The sequence below is a fragment of the Orbicella franksi genome, chromosome 4 (genome assembly GCF_964199315.1).
Source record: "Orbicella franksi chromosome 4, jaOrbFran1.1, whole genome shotgun sequence".
Taxonomy (NCBI): domain Eukaryota; kingdom Metazoa; phylum Cnidaria; class Anthozoa; order Scleractinia; family Merulinidae; genus Orbicella; species Orbicella franksi.
The window spans coordinates 22,401,503-22,422,000 of record NC_138148.1 but is presented as its reverse complement, the minus strand read 5'-3'; the positions used below and the strand labels follow the sequence as shown (position 1 = coordinate 22,422,000).

Here is a 20,498-nt window from a genome sequence, read left to right as displayed (position 1 = left end):
ACAAATCATTGGATATTTTCTTTCCTTACAAAATTTTGATGAATTAAAAAGTCTTAAATAATAGTTATTATTAGCCTGCTCGAGCAATTGTGTCCAACCCTGATTGTTGTGCACTTGTATTGTTGAATTCATCAGGTGTCTTTTGGTGGGTTATTTAACAAAAGTCTGCAATGTTGCATTATAACTGTATATACAACTTCCCCTCATATTCCAGCAACTAAATGCTGTCATTGTATTTGTAGTCTTTTTTTGTTCTGGGGCCACCTACCCATCTTTGAAACAGCAATTGATGGAAAGAACCTAAAATCATTGATGGGTGGAACATACTGATAAAAAACATTTTTAACAGTGACCAGTTGAACTTCATTAGTCCACAGTGCAGTTGTCACTTTGGGCACTTTTGGACCAGGAATATATCCAATGGGCTTCCACAGCTCTTCTGACCCTGACTGACCTAATTTCACCTGAACAACAATCGCATTCTCATCATGTCTGTTTGTTGGTTTGAAGTGTAAACGAACAGACACTGTTTCCTTCTTCATCAGTGCCTCTTTCCATTGTCTTAAGTGACTCTGAAATGATGAATGATAGTTGCTTCCTTTCAGATTCATTGTTTCAGTGAAAAGCTCAACATTTCCAACATCAGTGTCGTCACTATCTCCAGAACTAAGTTCCTGTTCTTCACTCTCAGATACGTCTTCCTCACCATTTGACTTGCTGCCCAAGTCTAAATTTTGGGAGACTGTTTCAGTTTCATCTTGTGAAGAAACAGTGATATCCCCCAGGTGTGGAAACTTGGTGCAATTACAATTAACTTTACCAAACACGAGTCTTGGCATAATCACCAAGCCATCTGCTGGGTTTTCCTCTGGATGCACTGCATAAGCTGCGGCTGTCATGCCACTTGCATGATCAAACTCCCACACAACAGCAATTTTGGCCTCTTCGCCATCCTCTGTCTCTTCAGGGGCAACCTTGATGTGTGAAGAAAATCATAAATCAAGATGAGGAATACAGGTAACCTTTCGTGATATACGCTTCGGAACAAGAAATGTACATAATCTTTCAAAGTTATCGGTATGTAGAGCTGGAAACAGAGAGGCTGCAGTTTTGTAAAAACTGGTTGAATACGAAACGACAAGTAAACAAAATGACCAGCTTCTGCACTGTAAAGGAAATGTTCGAACGAAATGATCTATTCAAAGGCCGTGAGCACTTTTCTTTAAATGGTTTGGCCACGGTTATCAATAATTAAATAAGTTTACTTATATTAAATGCAGCACTTGACTTGACTTCTTTACAGCATGGTGATTTCACTCCAGCAAACTTTCCAAGCACAGCATCACAGTCAGGAAAGACAACTAATCGTCGTTCCGACAAGTCCATCATGAAGCAGACGTGTCTGTATAAGCACTTCAGCTTTAATATCGGAAAACTGTCAACTGATAGTTCGAATCTGTCATTTTGGTCAAGACAGTGCACCTAGATAAAACGATTCTGACAGAAAATTTTGATGTCACACAGCCTTTTCACTACAGCATCCATCTTTAAACTGAAGGATCATGTGATCTAACGATTTCAATAATATACTTCAAATGCAATGCATCATGGGATATATACAAATCCCCCCTTGTTTGGGGGTCCCCTATACTTTTTTCGTGACGCGTGAATGGGCGTTTTTTTCTTTGTGTGAAGCGTGAATGAGGATTTTTTTTTTCCGTGATTCATGAATCTATATTTTTCCGTCCTTGGGAAACTGGTTTTCGATTTTTTCGTGATCCGTGAAAAATGCATTTACTTTCGTGTGATTTGTGAACCATCGACTTTTGTGGGAATAATTTTTCACATTTTTGGAGATTTTAGTGTCATAAAAGCTCGTAAACTACACCAAACTGGATGTAAAAAGTGTGATGGCCTGCCTTTCTCGACATCTCTCGACGCGCGTGAGGATGAAGGACTGAGAACTAACCACAGCAACAGTGAACCAGGAGGGCCTAGAATCTAGTCTGTCACGCTGTGTCACACACGCGGGGTATCACGCCATTTCGATCGAGAAAAGGCAGAAAATGGAGGGTTCTTCGCAAAAGGTGAGTTAATCTCTCAGTATCCACACTCTATTCAGCCTTAACTGATGTCTGCTCAACCATCGCTTCGATGTCATAACTGAAATATGTCAACAAAGTGTTAATATGTCTTTTGGATTCTTTCTTTTGTCTTCATGAAGGTAGCATTTGCATATTTTATTCATATTGTCATCTTTATTGCTTGGTGACCTTGTGCATGACCTAGCTGCAGTCTGCATTGTCAACCTTTATAGTTAAATGACCATAAGGTTTCCATAGTTTAATTTTACAGTTACATTACAATCAAAACGTTTTGTTGCCGTAAAAAATGTCTGCCTTAGTCTTGGTATCGATAAAACATGTGTCTGTGACTTTTTATTTGAGAGCCCACTTAAATACGGCTCAATACGGACACCCCGATAATACGGACACTTTGGCATGTCCCCTTGGTGTCTGTCTTAACGGGGTTCCACTGTACATGCATAATACCCTAATCCACAAGAGATCTAGACTTGCTGACAATGAGAGAGTCTGAAATTATCAAAATATGGCCATGTGCAGCTATATCTACTGTGGTACATTTCAGTATTGCCAGATACATTTTTGTAATGATTGTATTTGTATGTTTTGCGAAACGTGAATAGAATTTGCATTTTCGCGTGAAACGTGATTGCTTACTTTTTTCTGTGAATGTGAAGCTGTTTTTCGAATTTTTTGTGATGCATGAAAAGGCCAATTTTGCGTGAAACTGTTTTCAGAAGAGGTATAGGGGACCCTCTTGTTCGCTGTCAAATTTTGAGAGAAAAGATGACCTGCTGTCACGCAGTCGAAAAACTGCTGACCGCTGATTGCTCGCTTTGCATCGTTTTTTGCTCTCAGACCTTGTTTCAAGTCTTGTTTTAGTGCACAGATAAATGCTAAAAGCTTACTAAGTTGTTACGTCTGGTTTGAGAACACGTACCAAAAAAGTACTTCAGTCGCAGTATTACTTTGACAACTTTATTACCTCTGTTATGATTTGATTTTAGCTGGCTAAGTGTAGACGGAACACCCCTCCCCCTCTAAAATAAGCATCCTGCTTATGTGAAATAGAACAAAAGGCTACATAAGAGACTAATAGCTATTATTCTGGAATATTTGGCCAAGTTCAGTGAACCAAATGCAGTCTCCAAATATTTGCACAATACCTTTTCCACTTGAAAATACAGTTTGATAGTGTTACTTGTAGTGTCAACATAATGAGCAACAATTTCAAAAACATCTATAGTTAATACAAACTTGAAATTATTGTAATTGGTGAGTGATTATTGTGCGGTCTTTGACAATTGGTTAGTATATGTTGCGTACAGGATGACTTATACAATACTATGCCTCATTTTGATTTGAGACCTTTAAACTGTTTTACACTGTTCTGAAAATTACTGTATTCTTAGCAAATAAAATGCGATGTTAGTTTCAATTTCAAGCAATCATGAAATAAACTGTACTTGAATATTAAGTACAACTGATAACGAACACTTTGTACTACCTACCATGGGGTGGAATTAGTTTAACTGAGGGCCTATATATATATGGAGAAAAGTTGACCCTGGTAGGAGAATTACCCCTTGCTGTCCTTGCCTGGCCATCACCGGAGCCATCCTCTCCGAGTGTTTACATGAAAAGGCACCTCTCATACTCAAGATCTGCAGGAGGAAGAGATCTTTCCAGTGATACCCAAATCAGAGTGATTGTGCTAATTGAGCTTGAAATATGTAGAAAAACGCTTGGAAATTTGAGTGAAAAACTCGGGGGAAAATTTCCTTCTTCATCCCTTGGCTACTCCATGGTACGAATTTGTCGTTTCGATGATACTTTCTTGGGAATTCTGGAACTAAAAGCAAGCCCAGTAGAAGGCCAAAGTGAGGAAAAGCAAAAGTGAAAAAATAAAAGAATTAATACAAACTAGTGAGACAATCTCCGATAGTGCAGAGTGTACTTCAGTGCTGTCATTAAGCGGAGTCATCTGCTGTCTGGATCTTCACACCCTTAATGAACTTGTTGGTTTTTGGGTGAATTGTATCAACAACAAGCAAGTTCAGCCGCAAAATTAAGGCCCATCAAGCATACTCAGACATAAGGGGTGTGTGGGTTATGGGCCTTAATGACAGCTCAGTAATGTACAGCAGTTAATCCAGTCATTTACATAGGTGACGTGTGGTCCCCTAGACAGCTTAGGCCTTGCCCTCAACAAATGTGGGTGGATACTGTAGAAACCTTGATTAATAGTCATTCCTGTTGTGTTATTATTTTCAGTGTGTACACTCAACAGAGAAAAAAAATTTGACATCACTTACGTGTATTTCAACTCAAACTTGTATTTTTTACTCCAATGCTTTAATGGATAACAGCAAACTTTTACAACACCTGTGATAGATAATTACCACGCTTTCATGGAGAACTATGTAAACTAGCTTAAGACTATTCCAGTGTTCCTCACAGGCCACGCTATTGGCAGTCTCTGCCAAGTGAAGTACTACTTGCTGTTTACAAATGACACAGACCACTATGCCCAGTAACAGTTCTTGGACTGTGGACCACATCACAAAATTCTCACATAAATCAGTATGGCTGAGTAGTTTAGGCAGACCCAAGTTCAACTCCCTTGTAAAGTTTGTAAATAGCCATCTGTATTGCCTTATGTCAGTTGTTGTTGTTGTTGTTGTTTTTCATTTGTTATATTCAGAGTACCATTTGTGGTCATTCTTGCTTTGAGACAAAGCAGATGATTGCAAGTTGTGATCTTTTTCCACATGACTTATCCAGCATATTTAAAGTGACTTCCATAACGTTCTGGAATCCCTCTTTAGAGGAAATTTTACACCACACTCATTGATTTCCAAAAGCTGTCTGTAGTAGCATATTTAGAGTAACATCCATTGTTGTTGGAAATAAGCTGAGCTTGTGCATACCATGACAAGTTGGGTGTGGAGCATACATGAATGTAACATACATATAGAAGCTTTAATGTGCATTTATACTGTTCTTCATAGTATCTTGAATAAGAAGAAGGTAAAGTACAGTGAAGAGTTGTATCCACAGTGCTTTCAGTGTCTTGGCAATACACGAAGAGTCCACTGAGATTATTGGCTAAATGGGAATCATAAACATTCCAAGATAATTCACTCAAACAGCAGTCTGCAAAATAATGTATAAAAAAATAATCAGAACATTACTTCTAGTTTACATTGGGAAAATATACTTTGCTGCTCTAATATGTACCTTAAATTAAATTCAACTAATTGCCCCCCCCCCCACCCCCTCTCAAAAAATAAAATATGACTAAATTACATTCAACTCTGTTGGCCTGCAGGCTGGCATCAGGTAGTGATAAGTCACTACCTCGCCACAGCACACATTGACCTCACTCATGGTGAGAGTGAGGTCACTTTCCCTTTTTACTCATCTCCACTGAGAAACAACCCATTTTAATTGATACATCATAATTTTCTACCTCTAAAACCTTTACTTTTCTTATGTATATTTTTAAATTACGTGGGTATACCTGTGACCAGTGCTATTGAAAATCAAACCAACTGTAATATGAAGATAACAGACTTACATGTACAAGTGCTCAAGCTAAACCAACAAAGCAAATGTCATAGCCAACAATGTAATCATTCCTTATCTTCACAAAATAACCAATGATAGAAAACAATAGGTCTAGTTGGTTATGTTTAGGCAAACGAAAATGGGCTTATGGTCACTATAATATGACTCTAATGTATCAGAACTTTGAACTTGGTGTGGAATATTAGTGTATATGTGGTCTATTCGAGTTTTATAATCTGTTGTGTACTATTTTATCAGCTGAGTGTATCCTTTTTGCTCGATCATATATTCCAGAAGAGCTTTCTGTTGAGAGGTGACTTCCATAAAATTGACATTAAAGTCTCCGAAAATTATGACTGGAGTCTGTGGTTCACTAAGAATAGTCCGATGTAAGTGTTCTAAAAGCTTCAATTAGTTTAGAAAATACAACTTTTGATTTCGAGCGATATATCCCAGCAACATGTATATTGTTGCAACCAGGTAGATTGCAATCAGCAACAGTCATTTCTGTGTTGTTGTAGTTCCATCTAAAGGGGTCACAGGTGCACTCAAATCATTTCTGATATACACAGCTGTTCCATATGTTGTTTGAGTAGTATTCTGTGGATCATAATCATTTCTGTAGAGGCGAAAATTAGCCATGTCATATGTTTCATTAATGTTTCTTGAACATAAATCTCTCTCAACTAATATATTTACATGTGCTGCTTGTAGACTATAATCACTTGCTACATCTTCAATATACAGATGCAAGGATCTTACATTTTGGAACAAAAATTTCAAGTTGCTTTTGTTACTTGATGTTTCATAAAGAAAGGGAATGCATGGTTTTAGAGATGCTTCTGACCTTAGTCGAAACATTTCAGCTTCCACTTTCTTGCTAACTGCTATCTTTTTCTCGTTTAAATTGAAGATATGCAATCCTGAAATATTCTGAAGTCTGCTTAGACCAACATAATGCATATGTTCTCTTGCTGAAGCTGGTAAATCAACAGCTGCTTCCTCAAGTGTGTCACCTTGACAATGATGTATTGTTTTGGCTGCAGCTGGTCGTAAAGGGGATTGTCTACGAAGAACTTGAACTTGATTTCTTTTGTACAATCTAAATTGTCTTGTGATTTCCAAGATCGGTGTCCAGGTGCTCTGTATACATCTATGTCCATTATACAAATGTGCATACTCTCTTCGCCAATGACGACCGATGTTAGGATCCTGAAATATTACCCATATAATACTTGGTCTAGTAGAGCCAACTACTCTGTAGTCAATTTTTTTAACTGTACATTCTGCTCTATTGGTCATACCATCAAGGACAGAGACAATTGTTGTTAGGTCATATTTTGCTGCAACATGAACAGAACAAACAGAAAATAATCCCATGGTTTTGGTTGGATCATGTGGGATTTTTTGTTTCATTCTTTCTTTTAGTTCATCAGACAGATCTCTTATTATAATGTCAACTGCACAAATGATTACTTTCTGGTTTTTGGAGTTGTTGAATATTTTAACATTGTGACCATCTACTGCTTGGTTAGTACTAAACAAGTGTGTGATGTTTAGGGGATAATCATTTTCACCTGGCTTTACTTTTAAAATCCTTCCTTTTAGGACCTCAATATCTTGTTGTGTGTTTTCCTTCTCTTAGGTGATTTAAAAGCTCTGCAAATTCTCTGTCATCCTTCTGTCTCATAATTTCTGACAATTCATACATCTTAAAATGTTCTTGCCAAATATTTGTGGCTAATGCACTATAGGCATCCTTTGAATTCTCAAAGATCCATTTGTCAAAAACTGGCTTTAACTGAAACAGGTCACCAACAGTTATCAAATTTACTCCTCCAAAGGGTTTTGGTGTACCCATGATCTGCTGTAAGCGTAAGTTCAAGAACATGAATGTGCCACTGCCTACCATACTGATCTTGTCTATGAAAATAACCTCAAATTTCCTCAGGTCTAGGTTTCCTGAAGGTCTAGGTGAAATTTGCAATTGATGTGGATAGGATGATCTTTATTGCAGGAGCACAACAGCAAAGTAATCAAACCATCAGAGAAATGTTCTGGCTGGCCAGACTACCTTAGTGGCATGGTGCAAGTGGCAAATGAGAGATTTGAGTTCCCGCTTGCGGCATCAATGATGCTGAAGCCACGAGAGGATCAGCTCTTTGGGTGCTAGCAGTTTGTCTTTGGGCAGATGAGCCAGTTGCTGAATAATTAATGAGTCCTGCTCGATTCCTAAGACAGTGAGGGAAGTCGAGGGACCCACACACTTGTTAGGGTGCAGAGGTAGCCATAATCTCTTGGAAACTGCAAGTGCAGTATTTAAGTTGTGTGTGCATTGAACGGACTGCAGAGAACCAGCTGTGTAAAAATTGTTTAAATAGTGCCACAGGTCTGAAACATGATGCTGGTTCAGTAGGATCCATTCAACCATGTCAACTACGGAATTAAAGATAAACAGGGCCGATCGAAGACCAAAGGGTGGGATAAGATCAACTTAAAATTGCAGGTGCCATTTCATATTGTGAAGGGAATGGTCATCAGGATGGATGCCAATGTTCTGGTAAGCAGCCTTAACATCAAACTTAGCCATCGAGGCCCCACACCCATAGCGAGAGACCATGTGGATCAACCCATCAAGTGGAATATACTGGAGAGTAAAGTCCTATGGGGTCAATGTCATCATTCACACTGGATCCCCCAGGAGAGGACAGGTCAATGATCAAGTGCCACTTTCCTGGTTGTCCTTTCTGAATTACCCCAAAGCTGCTGATGTGCAAACGGAGAATTGGGGGAGAAGGGAATGGGCCCCGCACCCCTGTCAAGCAAGACCTCATTGTCTAGATACTGGCCAACAGCGTTAGCATGCAAAAGGGCAGATGGCTTGTTCTTTTTGGCTGTCTTGAGTGGATGGGTGGAATGGAAGCCCAGTTTGAAGCCATGTTGGAGACCCTGAAGGACATAGAACACCTGCTGATTAGGATGACTGGCCAATTCCTGCATGAATTCCTCGACATCCACAGTTATGGAAGGAAGCACTGAACCGGCTGCAAGGAAGGAGCAAGAACATGCACAAGGAGTAGTGGGCCAAAAAACGGGAAAAGGGATTAGGGTGGTGGCAAATAACCTATCAACTGAAAGGCTTAAGAGTCAAAGGCTGATGACAGATGATTTAGGACTATGAGCCTCCAGAAGGTTTGGAAAACTCAGCTGAAGCACCACCAGGCCTGGCATGCAAATTGCCAGTGGAGATGGCGAGCGAGCAGCTAGCGTGAGCAAAACGGCAAGCAACTGAACCTTTGCGAAAGACTGCAAGAAAGCAGCTGTTAGCAAAGGTCACAAGGAGTCCCTGTTTAAGGGCCGGGACCACCCTAAGCCACGTGAGACGAAAAAACCGCTGAGCAGCATTGACTTGAGGTTAACTTTGCCTAAATTACATTTAGCCCCATTATATTGTAACTGTCCCTTGAGCTTTGAGTACATCACTTCCTGGTCTCCCAAACACAAATAAAAATTTATTTGGTCTTCTCTGAAACAGTTTTTTCATGGTGTATTTATTTTCAAGCCACTGAGCTTTACAATCTTCAAAAAGAAATGGGAGGGAATGTTGTAAGGGTACTACAGTGTATACTTGCCATAGCTGTACCTGTAGACAATCAATGCTATGACAGTCTTATAATATCTTTCCAAGAGAATAACCTTGCTACTTTCCATTGGAAACGATCCATCTATAACTCTGATGACTGTTTTCCTGCTTTGTGAATATTTTATTAGGGTTATGTGAGTCAGCAGATTGTGATGAAGTGCCAATAGTATTGTCCCATTGTCTGGAGGAGGCTGACAGTCTGAAGCAATGTGCCTTGCTTAAAAAGGTTAGTTTATTGGACATTATAATTTATGACCCATAGCTGAATGATTACTTTCGTTGATTCTCTATCATCAGTTGCAGTTGATATAGTCATGGTTACACATTGGACATTTGAATGGAAGTTATGTCATTTACTCAGTGCAAATCTGTTAGCTAATCTTAAGATATTTAGATTACTTCATATAAAGTGCAACATGGATTTTTATCCATGTGTTGCAAAACTTTGGGGTTCACTCTTTTGTTTTTCAAAGTTTTGTATCTGGTGAAGAAAAATCTGTAGAAAGCACTTTCTGTGCTGTAATTTGTTTATTATATATCTGTCTGTATTCACAAAAACATAGCCATGGAATTTGACTTGTCACTGAGTCTGATAATCTTGATACAATACTGTTGTACTAGAGCTATAACGGGCAACAAAAGTAGAGACACTTTTAGAAAATGGTGTTTTTTGGATATTTAACCTCTTATTCTATTTTATCTACTTCTAGAGTTAATTCTCTGATATCCTGGGCCCCCAATTCAATGTTGTGTAGGTGCTGTGGTCTGTGCAGTCTAAGAAACAGAAAAATCAACATTGTGTGAGGGGGGATGGGGGGACTCAAAAGACACTCGAAAATCAAACATCATTGGACATCATTTTTCTGTCACACTTACATGTTTGAAGCATTCTGTTAACAGCATTCTGTTCAGCAGACAAAATTACACGAGACCACCTGTTTTATCATGCTTTTGAACTTCATGTCGTGAGGTCTCAATGTTTCGTTAATGGAAAAGGATTAAAAATAGAAGAAATTTATTAACCTCTCTATATAAATGGTTTACAATGGGAAATTGTTGGAAATTTGGAGTTAAAGTTGAAAAGCACTTAAAGCATTGTTTGATATCAAATTTTATGTCCTCAGTACAATACCGTTATCAAAATGAGATGCACACGTTACTGTGAAGTCATTATGTGGTCACCTGCAATGGTAAAACGTTTCTTCAGACATAAGAATATTGCCGTAGAACATTACAATTTCTGGTTTCCCATCAAAACATGACAAATGAACAAAGAAAAAGTTGTAGCCATTGTGTCATGGTGAAAATTGTGTTGAATGAAAGTGAGATAGACACTCTTTGAGCGCTTTAGAAGTGAAAAAGTGGTGATAAACACAACCTTGAGGACAAAATATGGGTCAATTTATTTACAGGATAGACCAGGTTTCGTCTTTGTATCAGAATTTTTGTGAGAAAAAAAACACTTGTCACTTTTTCTTTAGTCACAAATCACTCTGGATTTTGTAAAAATATACTTGCTAGAACTTGGAAATCTAATGGAAATCGCCACAGTTTACACAAATAGACTCCAGACAATGGGTGACAAAAGTACATAATAATGATAATGATAATGATGATGATAATGATAATGATAATAATAATAATAATTTACCAATTTATATAGCACATATTTACATATTCTGATCAATAACGCTTTACAATCACCATGAAAATAAAATAATAAAAGTTATAAGTTATAAAAATACTTCTTAAAAAGATAAGTCTTAAGTCGAGATTTGAAACTGTCAAGTGATGTTGCTTGACAAAGCTCTTCAGGTAGGCCATCCCAGAGTTTTGGAGCTGCTGCTGAAAATGATCTGGCCCCCAGTGTTGGAAGCATCTTACCCTTGGGATGGTTCAATAAGAGCTTACCAGTAGACCTAAGATTATATGATGAATTTGATTTTATACTAATGACATCACTAAGATAAGTTGATGCAAGGCCATAAATACAGTTAACAGTCAAAAGTAAAATCTTATAATCAATACGCAAAGAAACCGGCAGTCAGTGCAGCTCATAAAGCGCTGGTGTAACATGTAGTTGGGACACTTTTAGAAAATGGTGCTCATTGATATTTAACCTCTTATTCTATTAATTTTTATTTGCTTCTAGCGTTAATTCTCTAATAGCCCCGGCCCCCCAATCCAATGTTGTGTAGGTGCTGTGGCCTGTGCAGTCTAAGAAATAGAAATCTCAACATTGTTTGAGGGGGAAGAGGCGGGGGGGGGGGGGGGAAATGTATACCTTACATTCCATTCTCGTACTCACTTAAGATCATGCGCTCTGTTACTAATTATATGCTTCTAGATCAGCCCAGCTCATTTACTAAGACTTACAAAGATAGAGGGTTCTCTGTATTTTTCCCAAGACTTTAGACTGATTTACCCTTAGCTTTGCGTGGATTGAATTCGATTGATACTTTTAACAGGGCCCTTAAAGGAGCTCAGTCATGGTTTGCGCATAATTATTGAAAAGTTTAGCCTCAATTTTTCAAATTCTTCGTTTGTAATCCGTGTTAATCTTCTCCATCCTTAGCCATCCTTGTTTCTTTATGGTTTATCATCATGTCATTGGTGTTTTTCTATCTTATTAAACTGTTATTTTCAGGTTTCCTGCCATTTAAAGGTAATTTTGTATGTGGCCAAAATAACTCAAAATACGGTGACCGAGCCCCTTTAAGACCTAGCTTTTTACAGAATTTGTAAATAGTCGCTCTTTGTTTTTTAAGTATGGTCATTTTTAAGTTGGAAAATATCATTTTTCAAGTTGTAGTGATGTGGTGAAGTGATTTCACTCCATCATTCCTTCACTTGGTCACTTCCTGTTAGACATTAGAGACCTTTAGCAATTCGTTTTTTTTGAGCGACGGCAACGGCGGTGTACGAGAGGGTCTGGATCGAGAACGACGTTCCAGCCAAATACAAACCTTTAGCAGCTTCCTTCACGTTGCGGCGGCGCTAGATGGCCGTTGCTGAGCACAGTCTTTCCAGAGAATTTTTTAAGCGTTTAATTAAAAATGAACAAGTTTAAAAATATCCAAGATCTGCTATTGCTATCTCACAATGAGAACACTAAAGAATTTGTTTTACTTCACGATTGTTTTCAGTTGAAAAATCCAGATTTCAGTTACGAGTCGTATTATAAGTTCGACTTAGATGATATGGGCCAAGCTGACTGCAAGGCGGAATTTTGAATAGAGAAGGCTGATCTCCCCCGACTTGCAGATGTATTACAAATTCCTCCTGTGATCAGATGCAGATAAAGGAGCCTATGTGATGGCCTCGAAGGGTTGTGCCTGCTACTGAGGTGGACAAGCTATCCTTGTTGATATAGTGATATAATTCCTCGACTTCCACGTCCAGCATCTGTCCTAAGTTTGATCTCAAATTATACCATGCCTGAAGTAGGATGCCGTTTTCTAAATTTTTTTCTTAGTACGGATGATTTTAGTACTTGTAAGCAAAACAATGGTAGCTTGTTAAACGTTCAAGACAATTGAATTAGACATCAGTTTTTCTTACATTTTTTGCATCATTGGTCCCTTATCTATGCATTTGCTTCACTCTTTCCTGACTGTTAACATCGACATATTCTTATAGTGCAAGAGCACAAAGTTACCTTGGCAGGTGCTTTAGTTCTAACGTATCAACAACATGTACAAGAATCACACGTACGTGTCCATACTTTGTTCTAACGCACTTAAGTGCTAAGGGAGTCAATAAGATAGCTTGTACACGTCCCACGTACTACGTACTAGCGTACTAAAGTCAACCATTGTGCGATTCAGTTTACATGTTCATGCTCTCTTCCACTGAGTCAAATAACAGATTGAGAGAAGACATTTTCGGAACTGCAGAATTGTGTACTTTTGAACGTTATCATAGAGTAATAGGGTTTAGCCCCCTTCAACGCAATTTTTGGCTGCATCGCGAAATTCAAGTCTCGCAACACCCTATTTTCGCGAAATTAGGCTTGTATTCTTGTACTCTTGAAAAATACCTCGACGATGAAGACAAAGGTATCAAACTTAACAAATTCATCGCACTGTAAGTTCATAATATTTGCTGGACATCATTCACGATTATTTCGGCTTTTCACTGTTAAAACGGGAGGGTGGCATGGTCAGGCATTGGTATAGCCAACACTGGTGGGCTACTAGTTGGAACTTCTAGCGTTTGTCTCCTAAAAGGTCGTCTGTCCGCCAGGGCCCAACATTATTCCTAATGATAATGTACTTTAGGCCTGGTTACATAATGTTTGAATTTACAGTTATGATTGTTTATATAGAATTCATTTGGTGTACTTAGTAGAGTTGTAGTGTTTCCTACCGTTATTTGGAATCGTGGCGAGTTCCTCTCTCGAAGCAAAGAGAGTACTCTGAGGAACAAGTTTCAGTCAGTGTAAGGTTCAAAACAAAAATTCGTCAATCATCATACCATCGTCAATTACGGCTAGGGAAATATATCTAGTGAACAGACAGGGCTTATTCACATTATGTAAAACGGCAGGCACAACAACAAATCAATTTAAATAAGTTATTACTTTTTCAAAATGCCCAAATGGGCAATGCCCAGATTACTTACTCAATTTATTAGTACGTGTTAGAGACATATCAATAAGGTCCTCACGTTATGGCCATATTACACTACGCTGCCTTCAGTATAATAGATCTGTACAATTATGGAACTCTCTACCTCCTGATATTAGAACCCGCGTGATTATCACAAATTTTTTCAACCCTAGTCAGCCTCTTCCAATTTCGATGATACCGAAATTGTTTGCATGATGAAGCGGAATCTTATTGCATTGTTGTAGGTTGTGTTTTTGGAAGACTGGGTAATTATCTTAAGAAGTTTCACACTGATTTCTACCATTGCGACATGCTCTGCATTAAATACAACAGCGAAACTCACGAAGGGTCCTTTGAGTACATTAAGGCGGGGGTAAACGTGAATTTGAATGAATTTTTAAGAAGTCTTAAGAAGGGATTGAAAAAAAACAAAAACAAAAGTTGGTTAGGAACACCACCAGACTGGTTACTGTTCTGTTCTATCTACATGCAATGAACATAACGCAACTTCCAGTTGCCATCAGCAACAAACAGCCTACCAACCTTGGGAAAAAAATTAGGGTGCAGCAAAGTAAAATATACAAGATCTAAGCAGTGATGCAATAAAATAAAGAAGATGCTAATCAATGAAAACAATTTCACCCCTAATCAAAACTATAACAAAATTCTTGAACGTGATTGGCTATCAGCAGCCCGATTTGAACATTAATTGGACAGTGTACGCGTCATGCTTGTAATTGGACAGTATGCGTCATTTTGCGTGTGCTGTTGAGTAAACTGCCGTGTTTTTCAGCATTCATAACGACGTTTAATTGTTCAGTGCTCAATCGATGGTTTGTTCGTTTCTCGAATTTTGGCATAGTTTTGATTAATTGGTAACAGGACATCATGTCTTCCAATTCAGTTTGTAATCATACTCGTGATAAACAAATCGGACTCCCGCTTCGTGGTCGTCCGATTTTGTTAATCACTCGTATGATTACAGACCGAATTGAACTCCACTCAGTCCTATTACCATTATTAATCAAAACTATAACAAAATTCTCGAATGTGATTGGCTATCAGCAGCCTGATTTGAGCATTAATTGGACAGTGTACGTGTCATGCTTGTAATTGGACAGTACGCATCATTTTGCGCACGCTGTTGCAGTGCACTATGTTGAGTAAACTACTATGTTTTTCAGCATTCATAACGACGTTTAATCGTTCAGTGCTCAATCGATGGTTTGTTTGTTTATCGAATTTTGTAGTAGCTTTGATTAATCGGTAACAGGACATCATGTCGTCCAATTCAGTCTGTAATCATACTTGTGATTAACAAATCACTCGTATGATTACAGACCGAATTGGACTCCAGTCAGTCCTATTACCATTGTTAATCCAAGGAATCTTCTATGTGGGACTTATAATTTAATTATCAGTTGAAACAAAAATCATTATTTACATCTAATACCTCATTCACAGCAAAGCTAAAACACATTTGAAAGTTGTATAGCTAAACATAGTTTAAAATAAATTCTTTATAGAAGTCATTACTTGTAAACTTCAAATTAAGCACAGTGAAAGCACATGATAGGGCTCAGTTGAATCCAATGTAAAAAGGAGTCTTTTTCATCTCCTTTTGGGGATTTTCATTTTGTTAAACCTGGTTTAATTAAACATGTTTTGTTACCGTGAATGGTGCGTAAGTTATATGGTATAAAACAGACCTTTATCTGAGCAAAGTTTAGAGCAAGTGTGAGCATACAACTGCTCAGAACGTCTGCTTTCCACATATTCCATTGCATCCTCTTCACTTCCAGAATAAGGTAATGCACTAGTCTTGTTGAAAGACCACTTTTCTTGTATTCCCAAGTCATTAAGCTCTTCCTCCAGTTCCTTCTTCCAGTAGCTTTTAGCAGCGAACTTAGCTGTCAGTTCACCAGTGATCATCACTCCTAACATTATAAAAAATAAGACACGTTACACACTGATAACAAGCTGATAACCAAGCTTGGCATACATTCTCAACACATGAAATGGAATGTGTCAACATATATTAGATGGCAGGCCACTAGATTTTTGTGGACAACAGGAAACTTTCTGTAGATAACTCATATTATATAATGGGCCACCAGTCCCTTTGGTGGCCATCTCAGAACTGTTTAACTTTTTACCAATCTTCTCCTCTGAAGTGAATGCCAACAGCCCCATTACAGCCATCCCCCATCCCTCCCCCTGCAAAAGAGAAGACCTTACCGGTAGAAGAACTCTCAGGGTCATCCTTTTCATCATCTTCAGAGTCATCTTTGTCAACTATGTATTATAATAGAAAGGAAACGTCAAAGGCTTGTTTCATGTGTTAAAATTCTGGGAAATGCCACAATCTCACATATGACTGAGTTTGCAAAGTTCTAACAGTGTTCAGGAGCAACAACCCAACAACCAAATAACAATTAAATATTTGCTTACCAGACAGCGTGTTTGAAAACCTGTCAATCTCTTTAAAGTACACTTCATTGTACGACTCTGAAAAGCCACTAAAAGAAACCCAAGAATGCTTGCTGCAATGAAGAAAATCAATGACTATGACAAAGTTTGCATCATGAGCATGTGGGTTTGAAAGACAAATAACTTTTTGTTTAAGTGAGAAAAAAGGACTTGATTAACATTGCAAAAAGGAACTTATGTCTAAGTTATATGCTGATCACTAATCAATTGCAACAAAAATGAAAGCTTGAAAGTGATCAGCACCTATAGCAACCGTGAAGGGTGCTTTGACTGTTGCTATCAAAACTAGTGATGTTACAAAAAAAAAAACATTGTGAGCAATGACAGGACATAACATTAGATACTATTACTGATGCAGATTGTAAGTAGAGACTCGCCACAATAAATTACAGAAACATTCTGGAAAACTTTAACATCCACTTCAATCAATCAATCCATCCATACATCAAAAATATGGGCTTTTTACCTACCTGAGAGAAGGTATCCACCTGTACAACTCTTGAGTCATGTATGAGGTGTTTGTCATCTGTATCACATGACTTGATATTGAATTTGGATAGAAATGGGCTCCTGTACTATCCGTGAATTGTGTTATCCCATAGCTTATTTTGCAACCTTTGCACTCAAGAGTGATTTTCGATGCAGGAATAGGGCCTTGAAGGGTGAACAATTTGGCTTTCGAGCGTGGGTTGTGCATCGTGATGCCTTCCCCACAGTTTAGGCAAGATTTTGTCGGAGGTGACAAAAATTTGGTGTAACGGTATCCACCGTTTTCACATAACTTCCAAAGTTTGTCGTGCGGTAGAACCTCGGGACTACAGAGGAATTCCGTACAATACTTTTCAAGGAAACTGACATACAGATGAACATTGGCGAGCGAATCAAGGGAACGAGAGCTACAACAGGCAGTGACAATGTTATGGATTAAAACAGTACGTAAAGGAAAGCCTTCAAATTCCCTGCAATGCATCGTGTACGTACATGGTACATGATTCATGGCCAACTTCAAGACTGACAGTCCATTCAAAGTGAGCTTGGCCGACAATATCGCGAGTGCTTCATCTTCCTTGAGGTTGTCCACTGCGTTGAGGTCAACTCTGCGAAGAAATTCCACATGACTATCTATATCGGCTTCTACCTTTTTTTGGCAGACAAATGAGATCTTATGGCCTCAGGAGAGAATAGATTGGCCTGATGCTTCTTCCGCTTTCGATTCTCCATTTCGTTGATCACTCCAGGAATGCCAAAACAATTCTGTCCCAATCCACCCGTGCACATTCTAGTCCCCAGGGCCCCAAGGTCATCTTATAAGATCCTTCTGCTCGATGGCACAGTAGACAACCCATGTCCAGTCATTTAAATTACGTAATTAAAAGTCGCCTTTTTATCAACGCTTCATAGGTGGCAGTTTAGTAAGCTGGTAATCTACATCTATGTATTTATGATTTTATTAGCTGTTTAATTTTTAGTTATTGTGAACTTTAGGTAACCCTTTAGTGATGGAAGTAGTTCCTTAATACACTAGTACTGGTACTATTCCGATTTTTGGGGCTATATGTTCATTGGTTGTTCATACACTTAGTATGTAATCACGTTAGTACGTGCAGAATCTTCGGTTATGGCGGCACTTAGTACGCTAGTACTGGTACTATTCAGATTTTTGGGGCTATATGTTCATCGGTTGTTCGTACGCTTAGTACGTAATCACGTTAGTACGGGCACAATCTTTGGTTGTGGCTAGTACGCTGGTATTATAGTACATGCAGAATCTTCGGTTATGGTGGCACTTAGTATGCTAGTACTGGTACTCTACCGAATTTTGCGGCTATATGTTCATCGGTTGTTCGTACGCTTAGTACGTAATCACGTTAGTACATGCACAATCTTCGGTTATGGCGGCCCTTAGTACGTTGGTATTATAGTGCGTGCAGACTCTTCGGTTATGGTGGCACTTAGTACGCTAGTACTGGTACTATACCAATTTTTGCGGCTATATGTTCATCAGTTGTAGGTACGCTTAGTATGTAATCATGTTAGTACGTGCACAGTCTTTGGTCATGGCGGCCGTTAGTACGCTGGTATTATAGTATGTGCAGACTCTTCGGTTATGGTGGCACTTAGTACACTAGTACTGGTACTATTCCAATTTTTGCGGCTATATGTTCATCAGTTGTTCGTACGCTTAGTACGTAATCACGTTAGTACATGCACAGTCTTCGGTCATGGTGGCCCTTAGTACGCTGGTATTATAGTACGTGCAGAATCTTCGGTTGTGGTGGCACTTAGTACGCTAGTACTGGTACTATTCTGATTTTTGTGGCTATATGTTCATCGGTTGTTCGTATGCTTAGTACGTTATCACGTTTGTACGTGCACAATCTTCGCCTATGGATTTAGTAGTACGCTAGTACTAACAGTATCCATGCTATTGAAGCAATTATTCGTGATTGATTTTGGTGTTTAATAGACGCTTATCTTTGGGGTTTTGGGTCGCCTGGTACGCTAGGAGTCTATACGAGTAATACACACTATTGGTAAGGGTAGTTTACTGGGCAAACGGGTTAGTACTTTAGTGCCAATGACTAAGAGAAGAAAGTACACGAAAGGTTCCTAAAACGGGCAGCATATGTCTCAAATGAGGTCTTAGAGTACATCTATGAAACCCACTCACATCTGGTCACAGATTGGAACAGAGACGTCCTTGCCCCCGCTGCTCTTCAGACATAATAATAATAATAATAATAATAATAATAATAATAATAATAATAATAATAATAATAATAATAATAGATTTGTATAGCGCCATATCCAGGGCTCATGGCGCTTTACAGTAAAAAATGTTATTAAAAATAAAATTTACATTAAAAATTTACATCAGTGATAAAAAATTACATGCTGAAGCAGTATCAAGGAAAGGTGCACCACTGGACAACTGCTTTGGTTTTATAGATGGGACTTTTCGGCCAATTTCAAGACCTGGTACTGGACAAAGAGTTGTGTATAATGGACACGAGAGTACACGGACTGAAATTTCAGTCTGTTATGTTGCCCAATGGATTAATTAACCATTTAACTGCAAGCCATAATGCTGTTGGATCGTTTGCCAAACGCGGCTAATAGATGTAGAATTCTTGATGGTTGAGTTCCGGGAAATAATAGGGGCATAATTCGCAATTTGGCTGAGCATCATTTCCAAATGTGTTACCTTTTGAGCAGCAGTCGTTCTTCTTGCCAGTGGAACAGATTCAGGATCATTGGAGAAACCACATAGAGCCGTAGCATTTGTTTTTTTTTTACCCCAAGACGATCTATCAGTAAGAAAGTCTGCAAAGTTCGGATCGAGGGACAGGATGGTCTTTAAATTGTTTTCCCACGCTTCGATCAAAGTGATAGTTTCATTCAAAGAAAGTGACCTCTGTTTCGGTGCTCTGCGGGAAGTCATCACTACAGTTCACGAATTCCGCCTTGGTTGCTCAGAGAGGCAGCTAAAATCGAAGAACACTTTGATGTCCTTGTCTCTGTGGGTTCTTTGGAAATGTGGCGCTGCCACCACACCAATAAGTTGAGCCGAAACTCTGAGCAAGAGAGAACACATTTATTAACCGAGGACGAGAAGGAAATAGAATACAAATGAAGCACGCAAAAGCAGTAACAAAGGTACCAAGCTAATTATGCGTTAACCATGAGGCCATGAGGCCATGAGGCTAACTAAACAATGGAGCAAACTAAACGACAGCATGCACAATGCATCATGCTATGCGAGCCAATGGCGGGAACTAAACAACAATGCAAAATATGGCGGAGTAATTCTATACTCTGCTTGCCCGACAGGCAAGTGAAGTTTTTTAGAAAATTTATTTGGGAAAAGTACCACAAGAGATTAAATATTATCATGTCAGTTTATAAATTAGTTAATCATGCTATTAGGAAATGTTTTGGGGGCTAGGGAGAATGAATTTTGAGTAAGTAGATCGTAGATAAAGCCTGCTTAGCCAGACCAAATATTGGTTTCTTTGCAGCCTGAATAAATTATTGATGGGAAAAGTTACTTAAGATAGCACAGAGGTCCCTTTAATTTCTAAATGAAACCTGTGAAATATT

General features: G+C 38.6%; 2 protein-coding genes across 6 annotated transcripts in view; one reads left to right on the top strand and one right to left on the bottom strand.

The window, feature by feature from the left end:
* LOC145484906 (tRNA (32-2'-O)-methyltransferase regulator THADA-like) overlaps window positions 1–20,498 on the top strand; it is a 656,511-nt gene that overhangs the window by 10,189 nt on the left and 625,824 nt on the right. For 4 of the 5 annotated variants that reach the window (XR_014049105.1, XM_081463526.1, XM_081463525.1 and 1 more), the window contains exon 2: window positions 9,426–9,523. The exons of the other annotated variant lie outside the window; for it this stretch is intronic. Coding sequence is in view for 3 of the 4 variants with exons in the window: in XM_081463526.1 (XP_081319652.1) it covers window positions 9,426–9,523 (98 nt within the window). In the remaining variant the exon portion in view is untranslated. The remainder of the gene's footprint in view (window positions 1–9,425; window positions 9,524–20,498) is intronic. 5 annotated transcript variants of the gene reach the window in all.
* LOC145484935 (uncharacterized) lies at window positions 4,901–20,496 on the bottom strand. Its single transcript, XM_081463557.1, has 5 exons — window positions 16,868–20,496; window positions 16,359–16,450; window positions 16,146–16,202; window positions 15,617–15,844; window positions 4,901–5,240 (listed from the first exon to the last, which is right to left on the bottom strand). The coding sequence occupies exons 1-5, from the start codon at window positions 17,392–17,394 to the stop codon at window positions 4,921–4,923; spliced, it is 1,224 nt and encodes a 407-aa protein (XP_081319683.1). The 5' UTR covers window positions 17,395–20,496; the 3' UTR covers window positions 4,901–4,920.